The following is a 22,069-nucleotide window of genomic DNA, read 5'->3' on the forward strand; positions in this document are numbered from 1 at the left end:
TGTCCATGGTTTGGTTTCAACAGAACCCCTCATTTTCCACTTCTTGATTAGAGTTTGAACTACCTTTTCCTACAGATCCTTTGACAATTCTTTTGCTTTCCCATGAACCAGAATCCAGAAACGTCAGTGCAGCGATGGATGTAAGGATCTGTTAGAAGTCCAGAAACACATTGACCTTTTATACACATGCACTAATTACAAGTTAACAGATCACAGGTGAGGATGGTTACCTTTAATAACCATTTAAACCCCTTTGTGTCAATTTGTGTGCTTGTTATCAGGCCAAAATTACCAGCGTATGTAAACTTTTGATCAGGGTCATTTGGGTAGTTTCTGTTGCCATTATGATTTAAAAAGCGTAAACACAGTTGATTTGATAATAAATGGCTTCAGCCAAACACTAACCATGAGTGAAAGAAATGTGTTTGTGTTATCATTCATATTCTCTGAAAAATGGCTAAGAAATCATAAATTCTGCCAGGGTATGTAAACTTATGAGCACAACTGTATATCTAGGGGCTAAACCATAACTCCCTAGAGTGAATAGATGTTTTATATATACGGCTTTGCATGGAAACAGAATGGGATCAAAACACATACAAACCAGTGTTGCCATAAGGAGCGCTGAATAAAACAAACACACAATTGCAGCTTTAGATGAAAAAAGGGTTAAACATTGGGGTACTGAAGACCCCTTCACATTTACCTGTGCTATTAATATGTGAAAGAGATGAGATTTATGCCCTGTCACTTTGGTATTCCAAGTCCCAAACTGAAACAATGTGAGACCCCTCTTAGTTTGGATAAGTTAACAGAAGTGAATTCCAGGGGGTCTACATTACTTTTGTCATTGGTCACCGTTGGTATTTTCACAGTTGCAGACAGCTGCTGTCAGATGTAAACAGCTAAAGTATGAATACATACCATGCAATCTGTGAGCTGAGATCCTGTTCTTTGCCTTCTCTTTTTACTGCCTCACACAGTCTCTTGTACAGCTGCTTCATCGGAGAACAGGAACTTCCATCTTCATGGTGACTCTCCTAGGAGAATTTGTGAGCTTAATAGGTTTCCTATTGTTGTCTGCATATGGGACACCAGAGTGTTTGGTCTCCTTCTTTTTGTTGACAAATCTGTTCATCCTTACAGTTTGATCAGCTGTTTGTGAGCAGTAGAATGTGGAATTCATTAGAAAAAAAACAGCTTTTGGCAAGGATCTTCTTTAGTCCTAAATTAACTGTTCGGTTTCCCGTTATTTCTCATTTTTAGGAAGGAGCCATTATATCTGTAGGGGTTTTGTCAAACAAATGTTTACATTTAAAATATAATGCTAATTAATTCAGATGTAAATACATGCATTTAAGACAGCCAGTCAAGTTCACTAACCTGTGTAGTGCCTATTGCATTGTGTTTTTCTGCAAAACTGTATTTTTTGCCCTCATTTGTCTTGGTGGGAAGGTTCAGTAGATGTATGCAAGAGAGGCTGACTTCATGAGAGTTGGCTCTGTGCACCTTCACAAACTGACATAGTTGATGGTAGGGCTTAATACATCCAGCCTTGCAGCTCTACAAGCAGCATGAAGTGTTGTGTAAAACCTGGCTGGTCCCCCGCTGCACTATTTGCTTCCTCAGGCTGGCTTCTATATTAATACTGCGGCATCAGACTGAAAAAAGGAAACCAGGAATCACACTCTCAGAACTGTTGTATTCTGTAGCTTCTTCAGTCAGTGCTTTCTGTTGACTACAGCAGAGAGTAGGGTGGTATGGACACCAGGAGAAGCATTTTCTATGTGAATTTTAGTGGCAGAGTTTTAGCAACCACTTCACTGCTGTATTGAATCAGAACATGGTAGTAACACACATATAATTCAACTCAACCCTGGACCTTCAGTTTTGGATTTGGTCTGTGTATTCACACTAACCCTGCATAATAACTTAAAAGGAATCTGTTACAAATCAACTTGAAATGCTTACATGCCTTGAGGCAGGATAAAGCATAGGAATGTGTGACAATAGCTAAATTAGATGCCTAACTTTGTTAAGCTTTATTGCCCTGGAACTAGTAAGCAGCCTAAGAAGTACAACAACCTCCATATACGGTACTTCTCATGCAAGTACTTTGTTTGCAACAGATTCCCTTTACATTCACATTGTTGTGGTGGGTTATTTTGAATATGCTGCCAACACACCTGCTTTTTTTTTTTGCAAAACGAGCCCACCACAAAGCACCGTGCATTGTGTGTTGTTGTGCAGGTGCAAAAAAAAAACTACTCTATGTGTGTTGGGTTGCTATTTGGAATTAATGGCACTGAAGTGCACATACACTCATGCATTACATGCAGTGACACACTGTAAAATGCAAATGTTATCATACATTATCACAATGCATGTATGTGAAAGGGCCCTAAATATTTAGCGTCACACTGTACAGAGTAAGGGTTTCATCTATGCTGTTTATTTTTAGTTTGTAAAAAACCTATTCCTTCTTCATGTAAAATAGTGTGTGTATCTGAATAGTTATATGTTCCTTTGCATGAAACTATAAACCCCTACTAAAACACCTGTAGTATTTGAGAACATAATGCCTATTGTATTAAACATTAATTAAAAAATTGAAAACAAATGAAACCATTCTCTATGACACAACCAAGTTTGAGTTATATCTTTTCCTTCACACTTTGCTTGAGTTGTGTTGGAGACTTGCTGATTTTGGGTTGTGGGAAAGCCCATGGCCCTCCATCTCAGCTAGTCCTGCTAATTCATAGTGACGTGGCTGATCTCGACAGCAAGAGATGAAAGGCACATCTGACATCCCCATTTAATCAGAGCAGACTGGTCTAAGCAGAAGTAGATGCCACTTGTCTTACAAGTATACTGCGACTTTCTCAGTAGGTGAATGCTTCTCTCAACCCTTGTCAGGATTTTTCATACAGTACTTATGGCAACCACTGAGTCATGCCTATGGTCCATTTTCTTTTGTGTGCATGGTTTTGGGCTACAAATAAGATTAATTATTTTAAGGTTTGGTTGTCTAAGCTGTAATGTGTGTACTGTCTGTGAAAACTGAAAAAGGAAAAAAAGTTTGTTGCTCTCTCAGCCAGGTTTTATTCCTTTTTGATCTCAATAAACACTAGTGGGCAGACATACCAGGGTGCACTGTCAGGTAAAATAGGACTCTCCTCTGCAGGTAAAAAGGAATGGAGTTGTCGTCGTGGGTAGAGACTAAAACTGTGGAATGTGGGCGTGGTTAAGCTGGCGACCTGAGCGGACATGTGTGATCCGGGCTCTGCATATACCTGCTTCTTTTATCCATAATATTCGGGATTTATCCACTACTGACACCCAATTTCTCTCCTGGGGGACCTCAGAGTATTAGAAAAGGGAAGACTGGTTCTGGGCAACCAGATGCTTTGGCTTCTAAGGCCTCTCTGCAGCACAAGAAGCAAACCCCTGCACGCTGTCTCAACATAGCGAAGAATGACTGCCCCGACAGATACAGCTACCCTGGAGGAAAACCGCTTTACAGCCCTCATGCAGGCTATTACTAGCTGCAAAACCATGCTGACAGAAAAAAATCATCTCCTGCAAACGGATTTTGGGCTGATGAGAGACATGGATAAATTCTGTGATCAGTTGAGCGAGGCAGAGAGGCGAGTGGGTGAGTCGGAGGATTCTGCTAGGGATCAACAGGCATCCATACACACATTGCAAGGCAAGATGAAGGCCCTGGAGTCCCGCGCAGAGGATAGTGAGAATTGAAGTAGCTGGACAATCTGATAAAATGTCCCTGTTCTAGCTGGGATCCTCTAGGCCAGTGATGGCGAACCTTGGCACCCCAGATGTTTTGGAACTACATTTCCCATGATGCTCGACTACACTGCAGAGTGCATGAGCATCATGGGAAATGTAGTTCCAAAACATCTGGGGTGCCAAGGTTTGCCATCACTGCTCTAGGCTATCTTTGTTTTATTGCTTTGGGGGAGAGACTGCCCAGGTTGTATTTCACTGAGGGGCTGACCTGCAGGCTGTGGTGGACATTTTTGATATTGTCGGCCAGAGTGTGTACTGGGTCAACTCTTTTCGCTCCCTTTCACCTCCATAGAGGCATGAGACAAGGTTGTCCCTTGTCTCCAGCCCTTTTTACGTTGGCAATTGAGCCAATGGTGATCCTTTTCTGGTCCTCAGTAACAGTCTGTGGAATAACTATAGGTCCCTTACAGGAAAAGATATCCCTATATGCCGATGATACTCTTCTATATTTGAGAAATTAAACCGATTCCCTGGGGGCAGCCTTGTCCATTATTGATACTTTTGGTCGGTATTCTGGCATCTGCATTAATTGGGCAAAATCTGTCCTGTTCACACTTCACCCTACGGCTGCCTAGGTGCCAACCAACACCCCGTTGCAGAGAGTTTCTAAATTTAAATATTTGGGTGTCATAATCCACAGAGACCTATCACAATACACCACTCTCAACCTGACTCCGATGGTCGGGTGGTGGTCGCTTCTCTGTCTTGGAGATGAGCTGCTTGGAAGATGCTTCCCCCTTACCCTAGTCGGAAGAGTCTGATTAAAATGTCTATTCTCCCTAAATTTCTGTATCTTTTTAGGCAAACCCCAATTCCTATACTGATTACCTTTTTCAACAAATTGTATAGTATAATTTCTTCATTTATCTGGAACGGTAGCACTCCCAGAGAAGAAAAAAAACACACTACAGCTCCCTGCCTCTTTTGGAAGTTTTGCCCTGTTTTTTATTAAATATTATTGGGCCACAGTCCTGGTTACGGTCCATTGCTGGCTCTCGGAGGAACCAGACAATCTTGCTGCCACGTCGGAGGCGGCGTTGCTGGGCTCCTATGCTGATCTGCGCAATCTGATCAACCGGGGACCCAGGTCTAACCCCCGTATTACCGCTTTAATGTGTACTTTTTTAAAGGTGTGGGGTGTTATCCAGGCTAAGGTGGATATATCCGGTACTTGGTCCCCACACACCCCTCTTTGGGGTGACCCACGACTACCTCATTTTTAATCTATGTCTGACCCTGTAGTGTGGAATAAAAACCTTGGGAGACGTGGTGTCTAATGGTAGATTACTTAGCTTTGACCTAAAACGTGCACAGGATCTCCCTAACCGCATGCTATTTAGATACTTGTGGTTATGACACACGTTCCAGGCCCAATTCCCATGTGACATCACACTGGAGGATATTCCTGCATTGGCTGATGATGACTGGGAAGAGGGTATCCAACAGTACATCCCCTAATGATCTCTTCTAGAAATAAATTCACTTAATTGCATCGGGTATATTACTCTCCAGAACGGTTGAGTAGAATATAGCCTGATAAAAGACCAGCCTTCAGTAGATGTCAAGCCTCGTAGACGCAACCGGGTTTCACGGCAAAAAACAGCAAGAAAACGGCTTCTTGCCGAGATTCCCGTTCGTGTGTACGAGGCATTCAGGTTTCTCATCTGGAAATCTGGCCAGAATCTCGACGAGAAAAAAAAAAGAACCTGCTCTCTTTTTTCTCGTCGAGATTCTCGTTTGCCTGTTTCCAGACGACAAACCCGAGAGTGCGTATACTTACCGGCACCGTGGAAACCCACACATGCTCGAAATTACTTTGACGCATGCGCAGTTTCTTCCACGGCATAGGTAGGGTGAAGCAAGATGGCGGCGACGGCATCGAATGTGACGAGCGCATGCTCGTCGTACGCGATGATGTAACCGCGTTCTTTCCTTTCAAGAGAACCGCAGTTCTTTTGAAATGAAAGTCAGTACACTCGGGCGGCAAGAGTTTCTTGCCAAGAATCTCATCAGGGAAAACTACGGGTTTTTCCTGACGAGGTTCTCGGTCATGTGTACGAGGCCTCACACAGAGGTATCCTTTTTTTTCCATGTTGTGTGGTCATGTCCGCAGCTACAGATCTTCTGGAGTGGAGTAGTGGAGACTATAAACTCCATAGGCAAACTAAGAATCTCCTGTCACCCAATTCAGTGATGCCTTGGAGCCCCCTGCACCCCCCCCCCCCAAACTAAAAAAACGATTTTGTATTGTATACAGCCTTTTATGCTAGAAAGGCAATTTTGCAGCAGTGGAACAAGCCCCTCCCCCTGACGGTCCATCAGTGACAGACACTTGTAGATGTGGCACTGTCCCTATACATGTTGACATATATGGGATGCAACTGCCCAAAACAGTTTGATAAACTCTGGGCGGCCTGGGTTTGAGAGTGGCGACTGCCTCTGGATTGGTTTCGGAATGCAGTAATAATGATGCTTTTTTAGGTAATAAATAAAAAAACTATTGATTGTACATGATGTATATGAATACATCAATGCGCAAAGATAGTCAACTCTTTCCCCTTTTTTTTGTCTTCCTGATCCTGTTTCACTGCATCCTGCCGCTAGATTACTTTTCAGCTCACTTGGATGGCACTATGATCTGTAGTTATTGATTTTAATCTGATCTCTATTGATAACTTGTGTATGGCTGATGAGATTGTACCACTGCTTCTATTTTGTTTGTTTTGAAATCTAAATAAACTTTGTTAAAAAAAAAAAATTGGAATGTGATAGATTTCAGATCATGTAAACAATACATTTGTATGTGAAAATGGGTCATTCTTAAAATACCATAAGCACTTCATGGGAAGCAGTGGTCATCAACCATGTCCTCAGGGCCCACTAACAGGCCAGGTATTATGTATTACCTTGGGGAGATGCAGACTTGTATACTGCAATCACTGAGCAGCAAATGATATTACCTTCGATGTATTTCAGTTATCTTGCAAACCTGACCTTTTAGTGAGCCCTGAGGATAGGGTTGATGACCACTGATGTAGAGGGTGTATTTATATAAAGTGTAAAAATAAATTCCATGCGGCTGCACTCATGGGCATCCGCTGAAATTTTTTCGGGGGGGGGGGGCGCTTCGGCAGCAGCGATACACAGTCGCATTTAACCCTTTCTTCGACCGCTAGCGGGGGTTTAAACCCCCCCTCTAGCGCCCGAATAGGATGGATGGTATCAGTAGGACAGTGGAGGGTGTCAGTAGTTTTTTTTTTTTTTTTACAAATTTATTGATTTTTACATTTTTTAACAGTCTTGTTGGGGGGCTTTGGTTAAATATCAGGGGACTAAACAGACTCCTGATGGCTCACTTTTGAAAAAGAGAAAGGGACTGAGTGTGAATTGTTCAGTTCCTTTCTCTGAAGCATAATAAACATAGTAAATTGGAACAAATACACTCTGTGTGTACCAAACTATTCCTGATTCCCTCAATCTCTGTACTGGTCCCCTGCAGCTTCTGTGAAAGTTGTGACAGGCTGTGGTAGCACTCCATCATCCTCATTGTACCATACAGGGTTAATGTTCCTGTATGGTATACAATGTTGCTGAGGCTTTGGGTGGAGGAGGAGAGCAGTGCAGCTGGCTGGAACATGGAAGTAAAAGTGGCAATTTCCCCCAGCAGTGCAAGGGTGGACTTTCCCCCCACCTCAAAGCACCCTGTCCCCATGTTGATGAGGACAGGGCCTCTTCCCGACAACCCTGGCCGTTGGTTGTCGGGGGCTGCGGGAAGGGAGCTCATCGGAATCTGGGAGACCCCCTTTAATAAGGGGCCCCCAAATGCCGGCCTCCCACCCTAGGTGAATGAGACCGCGACAGAAGCCCGGTCACCCCCGCCGACCACGTCGGAGGAAGCCCGCAAGGGGGGGGGTGCTTTTATAAAAGCAGCCCCCCCTCCCGGCGGAAGAGAACCAGACGGCGGCAAAGAGCGGCACATCCCCCCCCCCCCAGAAGACATCGAAGAAGCAGCCCCCCCTCGTGAAAGAGCTAAAGGAGAGGGGGGCCCACGGAGCTGTGTCATGTGTTTTTTTTTTTTTTTTTTACATTTTTTTATTCCGCCAGGTGAATGGGTAGGGGTACGATGTACCCCATACTCATTCACCTAGGGTGGGGGGCCGGCATCTGGGGGCCCCCTTATTAAAGGGGGTCTCCCAGATTCCGATAAGCTCCCTTTCCGCAGACCCCGACAACCAACGGCCAGGGTTGTCGGGAAGAGGCCCTGTCCTCCTCAACATGGGGACAGGGTGCTTTGGGGGCCACAGGGCGCCCCCCTGCCCCACCCCTTTCCTGACCGGCCGGGCTGCTGCTCGGATACGGTCTGGTATGGATTTTGGGGGACCCCCACGCCGGTTTTTCGGCGCAGGGGGTGTCTCCTTAAAATCCATAGCAGACCCAAGGGCCTGCTATTCTCCTGTAGGGGGAACCCATGCCGGTTTTTTAGTTGAAATTTGGCGTGGAGTTCCCCCTCAAGATTCATACTAGACACAGTGCTTGGTATTGGCAGGGATCCAAGTCGGATTACCGTTCAATATCGTGCCGCTGCTAAACGCAACCGCAGCTAAAAGCACTGTACAAATGCAGCTGATATCTGTGCCTGGAGTCTTGAATTCCAGCAAAACATAAACATGCTTTTAGCTGGGGTAAAAATGCCGTTCGTCTTAAAGGGGCCTTAGTACTCAGTTATATTATGTACATTTAGAAAAAAATCCAGGCCTTTCTTAAAGCAATCTACTGAGCTGGCCAGAACCACGTCTGGAGAGAGTCTGTTCCACATTTTCACAGCTCTTACTGTGAAGAAACCTTTCCGTATTTGGAGATGAAATCTCTTTTCCTATAGACGTAAAGAGTGCCCCCTTGTCCTCAGTGTTGACCATAAAGTGAATAACTCAACACCAAGTTCACTTTATGGACCCCTTTATATATTTGTACGTGTTGATCATATCCCCCCCTAATTCTCCTCTTCTCAAGAGTGAATACATTTAGTTCTTCTAATCTTTCCTCATAGCTGAGCTCCTCCATTCCTCTTATCAGTTTGGTTGACCTTCTCTGCACTTTCTCCAGTTCTCCAATATCCTTTTTGAGAACTGGGGCCCAAAACTGAACTGCATATTCCAGATGAGGTCTTACTAATGATTTGTACAGGGGCAAAATTATACATCTCTCTCTGGAGTCCATACCTCTCTTAATACAAGAAAGGACTTTGCTCGCTTTGGAAACCACAGCTTGGCATTGCATGCCATTATTGAGCTTATGATCTACCAAAACCCCCAGATCCTTCTCCACTACAGATCCCCACTAGTATGTATGATGCATGCATATTCTTAGCCCCCAAGTGCATAACTTTACATTTATCAACATTAAACCTCATCTGCCACATAGTCGCCCAATTAGATACAGCATTGAGGTCGGCTTGTAAATTGGAGACATCCTGCAAGGACGTTATTCCACTGCATAGCTTGGTGTCATCTGCAAAGACAGAAATGTTACTTTTGATCTCAGACCCAATATCATTTTATAAAGATATAAAAAAAAGGGTCCCAGCACTGAACCTTGGGGTACACCACTGATAACCTTGGACCATTCAGAGTAAGAATCATTCATTAACCACTACACTCTGAATTCTGTCTTTTAGCCAGTTTTCTATCCAAATTACAAACTGATATATGGTAAATATTCTAAAGAGAATGTAAGAGCTGCTTGACTCTCAATCGTTATCCAATCTGGTTGCTCCGATTTAAAGTATATATCCAAAAGTTGCGCTAGTCTGGCTGCTTGATAGTACCATAAAATGTTCGGAACACCCAAACCACCTTGTTTAGGGAGATTAAATAAATTACGGTTTGATAGACGAGGCCCTTTTTTATTACATTTCGTTAGTTAGAAAAGATTTCAGATGATCTCTTCTAATCGGGATAGGGAGTGATCGAAACAGATATAAGAGTCTAGGAAGAAGGGTCATCTTAACAGAATTAATTCTGCCGATCCACGTTATCTTGTGTGACTCCCAGTTCCTGAGATCAGTCTCTAATTTACGTTACATTGGGGGATAATTTGCTTGATACAGATTTTCGATCCTGGGAGTGATATTAAGACCCAAATATTTAATTGATGAGATACTCCATCCGAATTGATACTCCTTATTTCTATGTGCATAGCTCTGACAAATCAATAATTTATTGTCATGATAGAATAACTTTGAGCTGCTCAAGTTCTAGAATGAAGAATTAATCTGCAAACATTAAACAAAAGCCCCCTATATATTGTGCACTGCTTTATTTTTTACAAAAACTACTTTGCTTCACAAATAACCTTTTTCAAATATTTCATTAGCATGTTTTCCCCTTGTTTATGTACCTGCTCCCTACAGACTGCGCCTTTTCTCAATTCGTTATTCTTTGTGCGAAGCGGAGCCTTAGAATGCGTGTCTGCTGGAGCTGTAGTTTTTCATGAAAGGAGGTCTTTTCACTGAACTCCTATCAGTCTCGCCTACTTAATAAAGTTCAGCACTTTCACTGACAACAAGGAAACATTGTAACATTTTCAGCGGTGTGCCAAAGAAAACAAATGGAGCAAAATCTAACAAACCCTTCAGAAATCAGAAGATTCTGACCATATGATAGAAAGTAAGAGCCAATTTTTGCTTGTCAAATACGACTTGCATGGACCCATGTTTGCTAAAAAAAAAAATATCCACGTGAAGGTTTATAAATTCAGGCTGAAATTGTTTTTAACCACTTCAATACCGGGCTTTAAAACCCACCTCCTTCCCGGGCCTATTCTGGCACTTCTTTCCTACATGTACAAATCCTCATTCTTTTGCTAGAAAATTACTCAGAACCCCCAAACATTATATATGTTTTTTTAGCAGACACCCTAGGGAATAAAATGGCGGTCATTGCAACTTTTTATCTTGCACCGTATTTGCGCAATAATTTTTCAAACGGCTTTTTTTTGTAAAAAAAATGGTTTCATAAATTAAAAAATAACAAAACAGTAACGTTAGCCCAATTTTTTGGTAAAATATGAAAGATGATGTTACACCAAGTAACTAGATACCTAACATGTCACGCTTTAAAATTGCGTACACTCATGGAATGGCGCCAAACTTCGTTACTTAAAAATCTCCATAGGCGACACTTAAATTTTTTTACAGGTTGCCAGTTTAGAGTTACAGAGGAGGTCTAGTGCTAGAATTGTTGCACACGCTCTAACGCACGCGGCGACACCTCACATGTGTGGTTTGAACGACGTTTACATACGTGGGCGGGACTTGCGTGTGCGTACGCTTCTGAGCGCGAGCTACCAGGGACAGGGGCATTTTAATTTTTTTATTATTATTTTTTCTTTTTTATTTTACTTATTTCTTTATTTTTTACACTTTTTTTTTACACTTTTTTTTTTTTCAATCGCTTTTATTCCTATTAAAGGAATGTAAACATCCCTTGTAATAGGAATGTGTGTGACAGGTCCTCTTTAAGGAGAGATGCGGGGTCAATAAGACCCCACATCTCTCCTGCAGGCTGGAAAGAATGAGATCGTGAAAAAAAATTCACAGATCTCATTCAAACTAGCCGCAATTGCGGTTTGTTTACTTACGGGGACCCGGGCGTGACGTCGTCACATCGCGCCCGGGCCTCCGACGGTCATAGAGATGACTGGTGACCAGATGGTCACCAGTCTTCTCTATGGCAAACATCCGGCGGACGGCGATCATCTCTCCGGGCCCCCGATGGGACGGGAGAGCCCGGAGAAGCACCGGATGGCGGCGGGAGGGGGGGGATGTCCCCTCCCGCCGCCTGTAAGAACGATCTAGCGGCGGAACCGCCGCTGTGATCGTTCTTACGGTGCGCAGGATCGCCGCCGCTAAAAAATGATATCTCAATGATGCCTCCGGGTGCAGGCATCATTGAGATATCCCCCCGCAAAGCCCATCACGTCATATGACGTCCACCCAGGATAACAGGTCCCCGTTTTGGACGTCATATGACGGCGTGCGGGTGTCAAGTGGTTAAAGGCAAGTGATCGTTTACCCTTTATGGAACAGAACAGTTTTTTTTTTTTTGTATTTCAGCTAGCATTCCATGTATTTTGAAGGTTGAAGATGAGTAAAAACAGAAAAACATATTTTTACAGTTTTGAAGGAAAAGATGATTGTTGTTCTTCCCTTGTTTACAAATGTTATGATGCTAATATTGTGCTTGTAAAGGTTATTATGGTATTTAAAATGTTGGCCATCTTTAACCCCTTCCATACAGGGCATTTTAACCCCCTTCTTGCCCAGACCAATTTTTAGTTTTCAGCGCTGTTGCACTTTGAATGACAATTTTGCGGTAATGCAACACTGTACCCAAATTAAATCTTTGTTTTTTTCCCCCCCCCACAAATAGAGCTTTCGTTTGGTATTTGATCAACTCTGTGGATTTTATTTTTTGCGCTATAAACAAAAGAAGAGCGACAATTTTTTTAAAAAACACTATTTTTTACCTTTTTATTTAATAAATATCACAATGTTTTTTTTTAAAAAAACACCTTTTTTCCTCAGTTTAGACCGATACATATTCTTCTACATATTTTTGGTAAAAAAATCGCAATAATTGTATATTGATTGGTTTGCGCAAAAGTTATAGCGTCTACAAAATAGGTGATAGATTTATGGCATTTTTATTTTTTTTATTAGTAATGGCGGCGATCTGCTATTTTTATTGTGACCGTGACATCGCGGTGGACACATCAGACACTTTTGACACGTTTTTGGGACCATTTACATTTATACAGCGATTAGTGCTATAAAACTGCACTGATTACTGTGTAAATTTGACTGGCAGGGAAGGGGTTAACACGTTCCCTAAAGTGTGTTCTAACTGTTGGGGGAGGGGACTCACAAGGGGAGGAGACCGATGTGTGTTCCTCTGTACTGGGAACACAGCATCGGTCTCCTCACCTCTGACAGGAGGTGGATCTGTGTATTTACACACACAGATCCACACTCCTGCCGTGATCACCGGCAATCAAGGGTGCCCGGCGGACATCGCGGCTGCCGGGCACGCGCGCCGGGTCACGAGTGGTGCCGTGGGCGCTTGCATCCTAGATTGCCGGGATCGGATCAAGGGAGGAATTGTGACGTCACTGCCCGGGGTATGATGGGTGGTGATGTCATACAGGGCGGGACCTCCAGGTGATGTCACCCAGTGACCCCGCCCCATGCCAATATATGTAGTTGCGCACCCGGCATTAGAGCAGGAGAGATTGTTGAGTCAACATCGGAAGAAGAACAGAGGGAGAAGACAGTGGACAGAGGGAGAAGAACCGGAGAGAGAGCGGAAAAGAGTTGGAGGGTAGAGAAGTCGGAAGAGACGACAGAACTGCTTAATAAATTACTTGAAAGACCTGTGTAGTGTGTTTTATTTTTGACGTTTTTTTTAAGTGAATGGGTAGGGGTACCCCTACTCATTCACATAAGGTGGGGGGCTGGGATCTCGGGCTCCCTTCTTAAAGCGGGCTCCCAGATTCCAATAAGCCCCCCGCTCGCAGACCTCGACAACCAACCGCCAGGGTTGTCATGAAGAGGCCCTTATCTTCATCAACATGGGGACAAGGTGCTTTTTTCCCCCATGTTGAGCGAATGCGGTCTAGTATGGTTCAGGAGAGGGGTGCTAGCTCGTCCCCACCCCCTTTTCTGACCTGCCAGGCTGTGTGCTCTAATAAGGGTCTGGTATGGATTTTGGGGTGAAGATTCTTTGACTTTTGCTTGCAGACTGGCACTTTAGCTGTCAGCAGGTCCCAACAGTGAAAGTGGGGTGAGGGATCAATAAATAGAAATATATAGTCTTGGAGAAATAGTAGTAGGGCAATAATGTATTTGTTTTTGTAATGCAGCACACTGCCGGCATGTCATGGTTCATTGCAGCACTAGTGAGTTGCCAGCTACTGTTCTTGTGTGTTGAAGTGCCATTCTCAATGAACAATGCTGCAACACACTTCAAAATTATTCATATATACTATGAAAAGCTATAAAGCCATCAGTAAAGCCCTTCAAGTGTGCTGGGAAACGGACACTTTTGGGAGTGTTGATCTCCTGTGTGTGCCTCCACAGCTCTTACTGGTACAACATAAGGGCACAGTAGTAACATGAAGTTTGGAGGGGGAGGGAACACAGGAGATCTGCATTCCTGGAAGTGTCAGTTTCCTAGCAAACATGAATGATTCCTCAGCAGCAGAGCAACATTTGACAGCACAGGTAGCAGGCTAAGTTTGACTTTTACATATATTGGCATATGCAGACAAGAGGCCCCAAGTAGATTAAAATGCACTGTGCCGATTTGAAAAAAAAAATGTTCAATGCAAATGCCATATCTGTGGGCCTTTTCTGTCACCCACGGAACATGGCTAAAATATTCTCAATGTTTACATTTCTGGCTAAGGCACAAAAGCTGGCCATAAACACATGCTGAATGAAATGAACTCTTTCAGCTCCAGGTTTACCCCCCCCTGACCAGCTATTTTTTGCGATACAGCACTGTGTTACTTTAACTGACAATTGCACGATTGTGCGATGCTGTACCCAAACAAAATTGATGTACTTTTTTTTTCCCCACAAATATAGCTTTCTTTTGGTGGTATTTGATTACCACTGCGCTTTTTATTTTTTGCATTATAAACAAAAGACCGACAATTAAAAAAATACTTTTTCTTACTTTCTGCTGTAAAACCTACTTAATATTTTTTTTCAAAAAAAAAAGTCTAATTTCTTTATCAATTTAGGCCAATATGTATTCTGCTACATGTTTTGGGAAAAAAAATCCCGATAAGCGTATATTGATTGTAGACACTATAAAACTTTTGCACAAACCAAACTATGGCATATATTTATGGATTTTTTTTTTTTTTTTTTTACTAGTAATGGCAGCAATCGGCGTTTTTTTTTTTTAAGCAGGACTGCGACATTGTGGCAGACAAATCGGACACTAAGTGACACTTTTTGGAGACCAGTGACACTAATGCAGTAATTGGTACAACAAAAATGCACTTTCACTGTACTGACACTGGCAGGAAAGGGGTTAACACCAGGGGCGACCAAAGGGTTAAATGTGTTCCCTGAGAGTGCTTGCTAACTGTTTGGGGGATGCTTTGACAGGGGGAAACACGAGATCTCCATCTTTCCTTCTGACAGAACAGCAATCTGCCTTGTTTACCTCTCTCTGGAACCATTGTCTGGTGTTGGCAAGCATTGGGTCTGCCGGACCCACTGATTGGCTCCCACTGTGGGCCATCCTGCTGCAGTACATGTAAAAAAAAACTCGAGCTGTAGCTATTGTATTATGAAAATACCAGTACGGTGCCGGCATCTGATTGGATGTAGGCACTGATTCGTTGATTTTTCAATTGAATGATTTTGAGTGGGAGGGTGTGCTGGCAGAGCCACCCACAGTGCAAGTTTTGTTTCGTTCATCAGCCTCTGAGTTTACCATTCTATTAAATTACGTTTAAAAAAATATATTTCTCCATCAACAATTTAGTCTGAAAATTTTGTTTTTGCAGTTCGGGGGTTAAAAACTACGGCTGCCTAATTGGGGAAAGGGTTACAAGAATTTTTTTTTTTTTTTTTTTATGTTTTTAACCCCTTCCTTTATTATCTGAACCTAGAAAATGTATTCATCTAGATCTGCTACCAAATGAAATCTATATCAATTAGATGTACAATATAAAAGATAGAATAGGTAACAGAAGCTAAAAAAAAAACTTGTAAGTAATAACAGCTCTATAATGATAAAACTATCTGGGACTTAAGTGGTTAACTCGAAATGCACATTACATTTAGAAAAGTTACATGCATAAAAGCCAATGGGGTTGACAAGGAAATATTAGATATTATAGTTTTAGAAACAAATAAAGTGCTACAAGGAGATCAAGCCATAATGAATGAAGAGAATATATTGCTCCTTGGCTAGCTGTCAAAATCTTTCATTAAACCAGTCAGAGCTCCACACCCTCTTTTCCCGGTGCCTCCCCAAACCTACACTGAAACGTATTACTAGACTGAAGAAGATTATAGATGCCAATTGTTACTCTCTTAGGAACTAGAACAGGGCATCATATTCATCATACAGAGGATGAATGTGCTGACTGCTAACATGCAGACTCCAGTCTATTGCAGAACAACTAAGATCCCTTTTTCTGCAGCAGTTGATGGTCTTGCTTTGAAAAAACTGTGGCTTCCATCTCCACAACTTTGGTTTGTTCTTTAGATGCCCACAGAATGCAAATGAGAACTGATAGCGTGCATCGTATGCTACTCATACATCTAAACACAGTTTGTGCAATAAATTGTTTTAATGTCAGAGTTTAACCTTTCAGAAATCAATTGCAGTAAACAGTAGACTTAAAGCGGATGTGCCACTAAAAAACTATATTAAAAGCAAGCAGCTACAAATACTGCAGCTGCTGACTTTTAATATAAGGACACTTACCTGTCCTGGAGTCCAGCGGTGATCGCAGCAGATGACGAGCCGATCGCTCGTCACCCTGCTGCTCCCCCCTCCATCCACGATGAGGGAACCAGGAAGTGAAGCGCTCCGGCTTCACTGCCCGGTTCCCTACGGCGCATGCGCGAGTCGCGCTGCGCCCGCCGATTGGCTCCCGCTGTGTGCTGGGAGTCGAGTGTTCCCAGCATACAACGGGGGACGGACGGGAAGCGGAGAAAAACCCGTCCTTTGCCCGTATCGTAGGGCCGGAAGTGGGTGCAGATACCTGTCTGTAGACAGGTATCTGCACCCCCCTCCCCCCTGAAAGGTGTCAAATGTGACACCGGAGGGGGGGAGGGTGCCGATCAGCGGGACTCCACTTTAGAGTGGAGATCCGCTTTAATCAACAAATTATCATTCTGATCAAAAATGACCAATCGGGTTTAAAGAAAAGTTGATTCACATGTAATCAATTTTTTTCATTTTGAATTAAGAGTTTTTTGAGCAAAACCTTATTAGAAATTGTCAAGTCTATGATCTAATTAAAGTGGATGTAAACCCAATTTTTTTTTGATGTCACAATGTAGAGTATAAGATTTCCTATCATCTGTGCCCAGTCTTGCCACACAGAGTTAATCCAGCTCTGAGCAATCCTCGTTTATTGTTCAGTGAAAATGAACATACTTCCAGATAAAACCCTGTCTAAATAAAAAGTCCTTTCCTCTCTTCTTTCTTTGAGTGACAGGTTATTTACATATCTAGCTTGGACATGTTTATCATATGTTATGTTATGTTTATCATAATATGAGGTGATCCACAGTATAAAAAGTGAGAAATCCACCCCTCCCCCACATAACACATCCTGGTAATATGAGGTGATTCACAGTTCATTGTATATTATGATAAACATAACATATGATAAACATGTCCAAGCTAGATATGTAAATAACCTGTCACTCAAAGAAAGGAGAGAGGAACAGACTTTTTATTTAGACAGGATTTTATCTGGAAGTCTGTTCATTTTCACTGAACAATAAAAGAGGATTGCTCAGAGCTGGATTATCTCTGTGTGGCAAGACTGGGCACAGATGATAGGAAATCTTATACTCTACATTGTGACATAAAAAAATAAAAATAAATTGGGTTTACATCCACTTTAATGTTTTTATTTTTACCTGTGTTTTATTACAATCACTTTTTATCATACATCACGAGACACAGAGCATATTCATATCCATGATGATAGGGTTATGCTGACATCTTCAGGTGATGGGACAAAAAAAGTCAGGAAATCCCCTCCATGTTGAACAATGCTTCCATTTCTTTTGCTAGTGTCTTAGGTGATGGCCATGTCTATCCACAAAAGAATAGCTAGCTTCTCAACAATTCCATCTGGAATTAGAAGACAGTCTTTTTCCTGATCAATTCCATTTAGCTTTTCAATGCTCTCCTGTGGCAGCGTAGGCAAGGTTGCTGGTGTACTGGACCCTGTGTAAATATATTGCCTTGCAGACCGGTACAATGCTATATACAGGCACAGGGCAGTGATCCCCAGCTGCGGAGTCAAGTCCTCAAAGGCCCCTAGTGACAGAGCCTACTGTGATGAGTAAAGATTAGACCCCCCGGTGAGTCCTGTGGCATGGACTGGTGAGTGTCCTGGGGTAGTTCCTGCTTCTAGTTCAAAAAAACATTCCTTTCACTGGGGGACATTGCAGAGGTTTTAGCAGGGGGAGATTGCAATATAGTGGCTTGCAGCTACAAGCTGAAATTTCAGAGCTTTCCCCCTTTGTGCTTTTTGCTCTCAAAGGTGTCTTGAAATTCATAAAACAGAATTGCTTTTATGCAAGGTTTTGCTCATCTTTTTTTCTCAAGGAGTGATCATTTAAGCTTCAGAGGACAAAGGTTTTGCTGTTTTTCTACTGAAACCATTTCACAGTTCTCAAATGAGGACTTGAGGACAATCTGCCTTGCTGCATTAGTCGAGGCAGCTAAATGGCCTGCTGTTCAGTCACACAGCGCTATGGGGGTGGCATACATAAGTCATAAAGAAGGCACCAGAAGTCGAGCTGCTCAGGAGAAAGTGGATCTTATCCTGTCTTGGGCAGAGCACTATGTTCCTGCATTGTCCCCGTCCATATTCCATATGTGAAAAATTGGCATATGGAATTTCTCACCCATTAACAACTGTCTCTGGGAGAGGGGTCTCTTCACCAGGAACTTTGCCACCAGTGGGGAAAGCCCCACATGTAGATCGTCTGCCATCCAGGTTCAATACAAAGCCTAGTCAAGTTTGTCTCCAGGGCCAGAAATACTCAAATGTTTGTGGTGGATGCTCTGGTGATATCGTGGGGCTAATCCCCTCCAATTTTTTTCTTTCACAGTTATTGCTCTTACCATGTCTGCTTCACAGGATTTGAGTCAAAGGAATTCTGGTGATTCTGATTGCCCTTGCCCTTGACCTGACCTAGGATTCATCATTGTGAACATTGGTGGATGACCCGTAGATCCTTCTCTATTGACCAGACCTTCTGTCGCAAGGTTCAGTCCATCCTCATTTACAGTTGCTGACTTTAACAGTATGGCTGCTGAAGCCAGGGTCTTGAGAAAGGAGTGTCTGGTTTAGGAATTCAGAAGGTGACCTCAAGATTTGGCACAGAACATGAAATCTTATTTTGATTGGTGTGACAAGAATGTCGTGGGTAGCATCCTATTTTTTCTCCAAAGCTGCAGTTTATCTGGGTCAAGGGATCAAGGGTCGACGTTCGGCCTTGGTAGTTCTTTTCTAGAGACTGATTGCTTCACATTCCTTGGTGCGTGTCTTTTGTGCAAGGTGTCAAGTGTATTGTTCCACCGGTCAGGACTCCTTGGGACCTCATTTTGGAAGTTTATGTATTTGAACCCATCTGGTATATTTAGTCCCTCTTACTCAGGTTATTTTTCTAGTTGTCATTACGCCGACTTGTAGAGTTTTGCAATTGAGTGCCCTTTCCTGTACAGAACTGTTCCTGGTGCTCCATCATGACAAGATGGTTCTACGACCTCGGCCATTCTTTTTACCTAAAAACCTATCGTGGATGGATGCATGGATATGATGATGCTGTTTGTCCCATGATGTGGCTTTTTCGATATGGCTATTTTGTACAAGTTTTATACAATTATTTAAGAGCAACAATTGTTTAATTGATATGATAAAAATTTCTGCACTTTCATATCATACATGTCATATCCGAGAAATGTATATGGAAAATAAAAACAATTAGGGGTACACTTAATCTTGGTACTGCAGTTATATAAAGAAATACAACAAAAAATGTACATGTATCAATTTCACAATGCTGAACCTAGTTGTTCAATGTCTGCTTTTCCTTAACTCTTTAAGGACAATAGAATTTCTCGCCCTTACAGTGAAAAGTATGTTAATTTGTGTCACAGATAACTTGAACTTCAAAAATGCTCCCACTAAAAAATAATATTGGCACTAACATTACTTTTGTTTTTAACTTGCTCTAGTTTCATAACATGAGCTAATTGCACAATTATTTTACATTTAAGTAAGCATTTTTCATTTTATTTTCTGGCAGGTGGCATTCAAAGCTGGTATTTATGAGGTGCTCAATCAGCTGGGCTTCACTGAATTTGAGAATGTGGAAGAGCAGCCTTTGTGCAGGCTGCGCTATCGATGGCAACAGCAAAACATAAACTCTCTTCCCTTCCGTGGAGAATTTATTTAAGGCTACGAAACCTACTCTTTTTCTGTCTTTCAAGGATAACGATTGCTTCCAGTCCACAAGAAACCACCAAACAAAGGCATCAGAAAATAAAGCCACTGTTTTCTGGGATTACTGTGATCACAATATATTTGCCAGAAATGGGCATGGAAATGTGCTAGTTATTGGAAGAGACGGTAATAATAGGCACTGGCCGAATGATGCACTCCAATAGTGAAAGATTAACCACCAAATGCATACATACTTTTTCTGTGCCATTTGTTGCCATGCATTAGTAGATTCAGTCTTGTATTTTAACAGTTATCATGCTGACGGTTTGAAATAAATGGAAGGGCTATGCTCTTTGTTTTATCTTCACAGAGAATATAACTGCTTAGGAGTCATCGTCTATCCCTTTTATTTTGTTAGTGGTAAAAAAAATAACTGCAGTGTACTTTCCCATGCAAATAATACTCAGCAAATGTGTACTAAATATTTAAGGCACAAATGCTGTTATGACAAGTAAGTTTATAAAATATCCTGTTAATCAGAAATATGTACAAATATAGTTTTGTTGACATGAAAGATATAATTTACACAAAGATGTAAACGTTAAAAGCAAAAAAATAAAAAAATTAGCATAAGGCCCCTTTCACTGTTATTTGGTGTGGTTTGACTGCCCTGCAGATGTAGCTTAGGGTACCCGCGGGTTTGGTGTCGTTTCTGAATAGTGGAACGCTATAGGATAGCACAACTAACACACACCAAACATGTGGGTATACTGCGCTACACCCACGGTACGATCAAACTGCACCACGTCAGTGTGAAAAAGGCCTAACTGTAGACATAACAAAGCCCTAGAGGCTCCCAATATATATTTTTTTACTTATTTTTGGTAGGTTGTGTTTTAAATGAACATTTTCTTCTATACTGTACATATGTTTTAAAAATATGAACGTATAATTATATTGGTCTGGTAAAATAATATTTCACGCTCATTTCTTCTTTTATAAAATAGTTGCAATAATAAAATATACTGTATATTGTCTACATTGTGAAGCGGATTATTAATTTCTAGAAGAAAGTAAACAGAAATGTCCTATTTACTATATAGAATGTTTGAAAAGGATGATATAGAGAACCTTATTTATCAAGTGTTCAAAATAAAAACTGTCGGTCTTACTCAGAACAACCAATCAAATTATTATTTTTGCAGAGTGAGAGGGTGAATTCGATTGGTTTCCATAAAGCAACCCAGACACTTGTTATTATCAGGCTTTTTCACAGTAATTACTTGGCACTGCACAGTTATATTTTGTCATGTACTTACACAGCATATACAAAGCGGTGTTAGAAGATAAAGGGATGTGTGCTGCTCCCCAGGAAAACTGCTGTTTCCAATGTTTTTATTTTACTGTATTTTATCTCACTGAGGTATTACCAGACCAGTAAACTTGATGCATGGCACTGTAACTGTTGGGTAGCTTTTTACAGTCAATTATCTGCGATCATGTGATAAAAACATCTTAACACCATGTTTTTTTGCATAGTTATAATATTTGTTGTTTTTTAATATTGTTAAATGTTTCAAAGTGGTTGGACTTCAATTTTTGTAATAAACGAAAACTGTTTTTCCCTATATGAACCTCTGCTTTGCCCCATGTGTAATGTGTGTTCAACTTAGAGTAACTCTACTTTTGTTGAGAAAACAACAATCTTCTCTGGACAATCACTGTTAATTTCAAGGATTTTCACACATTTTGTGTCACTTTCCTACCTGTTCCCGCTAGAAGAAAAAGCTGTTTGTTCCACTTTGTTTCGTTTGATAATTTGGTACACTTTCACTGTTCTAATGAGATAGGTTGCAGTGTATGCATCACTTCTAAAGTGATTAACACTTGGGGAGTATCACCAAAATTTTATTTCTAAAACGTAATTTGTATCTTAGTGCAGAATTTTTCATCTAATGCCTCGTACACACGGTCGGACTTTCCGAGGAAAAAAGTCAGACAGGCTTTTTTCTCGGAAAGTCCGGCCGTGTGTAGCCTCCAT

At 41.8% G+C, this 22,069-nt stretch overlaps 1 protein-coding gene across 4 annotated transcripts in view; it reads left to right on the forward strand.

Annotated features, from left to right (window-relative positions):
* Positions 1–21,662, forward strand: part of PALD1 (phosphatase domain containing paladin 1) — a 315,649-nt gene extending 293,987 nt beyond the window's left edge. For all 4 annotated transcript variants that reach the window (XM_040362326.1, XM_040362325.1, XM_040362327.1 and 1 more), the window contains one exon: positions 19,892–21,662. In XM_040362326.1, the coding sequence (XP_040218260.1) occupies positions 19,892–20,041 (150 nt within the window). In that variant the 3' untranslated portion in view covers positions 20,042–21,662. The remainder of the gene's footprint in view (positions 1–19,891) is intronic.
* Positions 21,663–22,069: the final 407 nt, after the last annotated feature.

This window comes from Rana temporaria, chromosome 8, assembly GCF_905171775.1.
Source record: "Rana temporaria chromosome 8, aRanTem1.1, whole genome shotgun sequence".
NCBI lineage: Eukaryota > Metazoa > Chordata > Amphibia > Anura > Ranidae > Rana > Rana temporaria.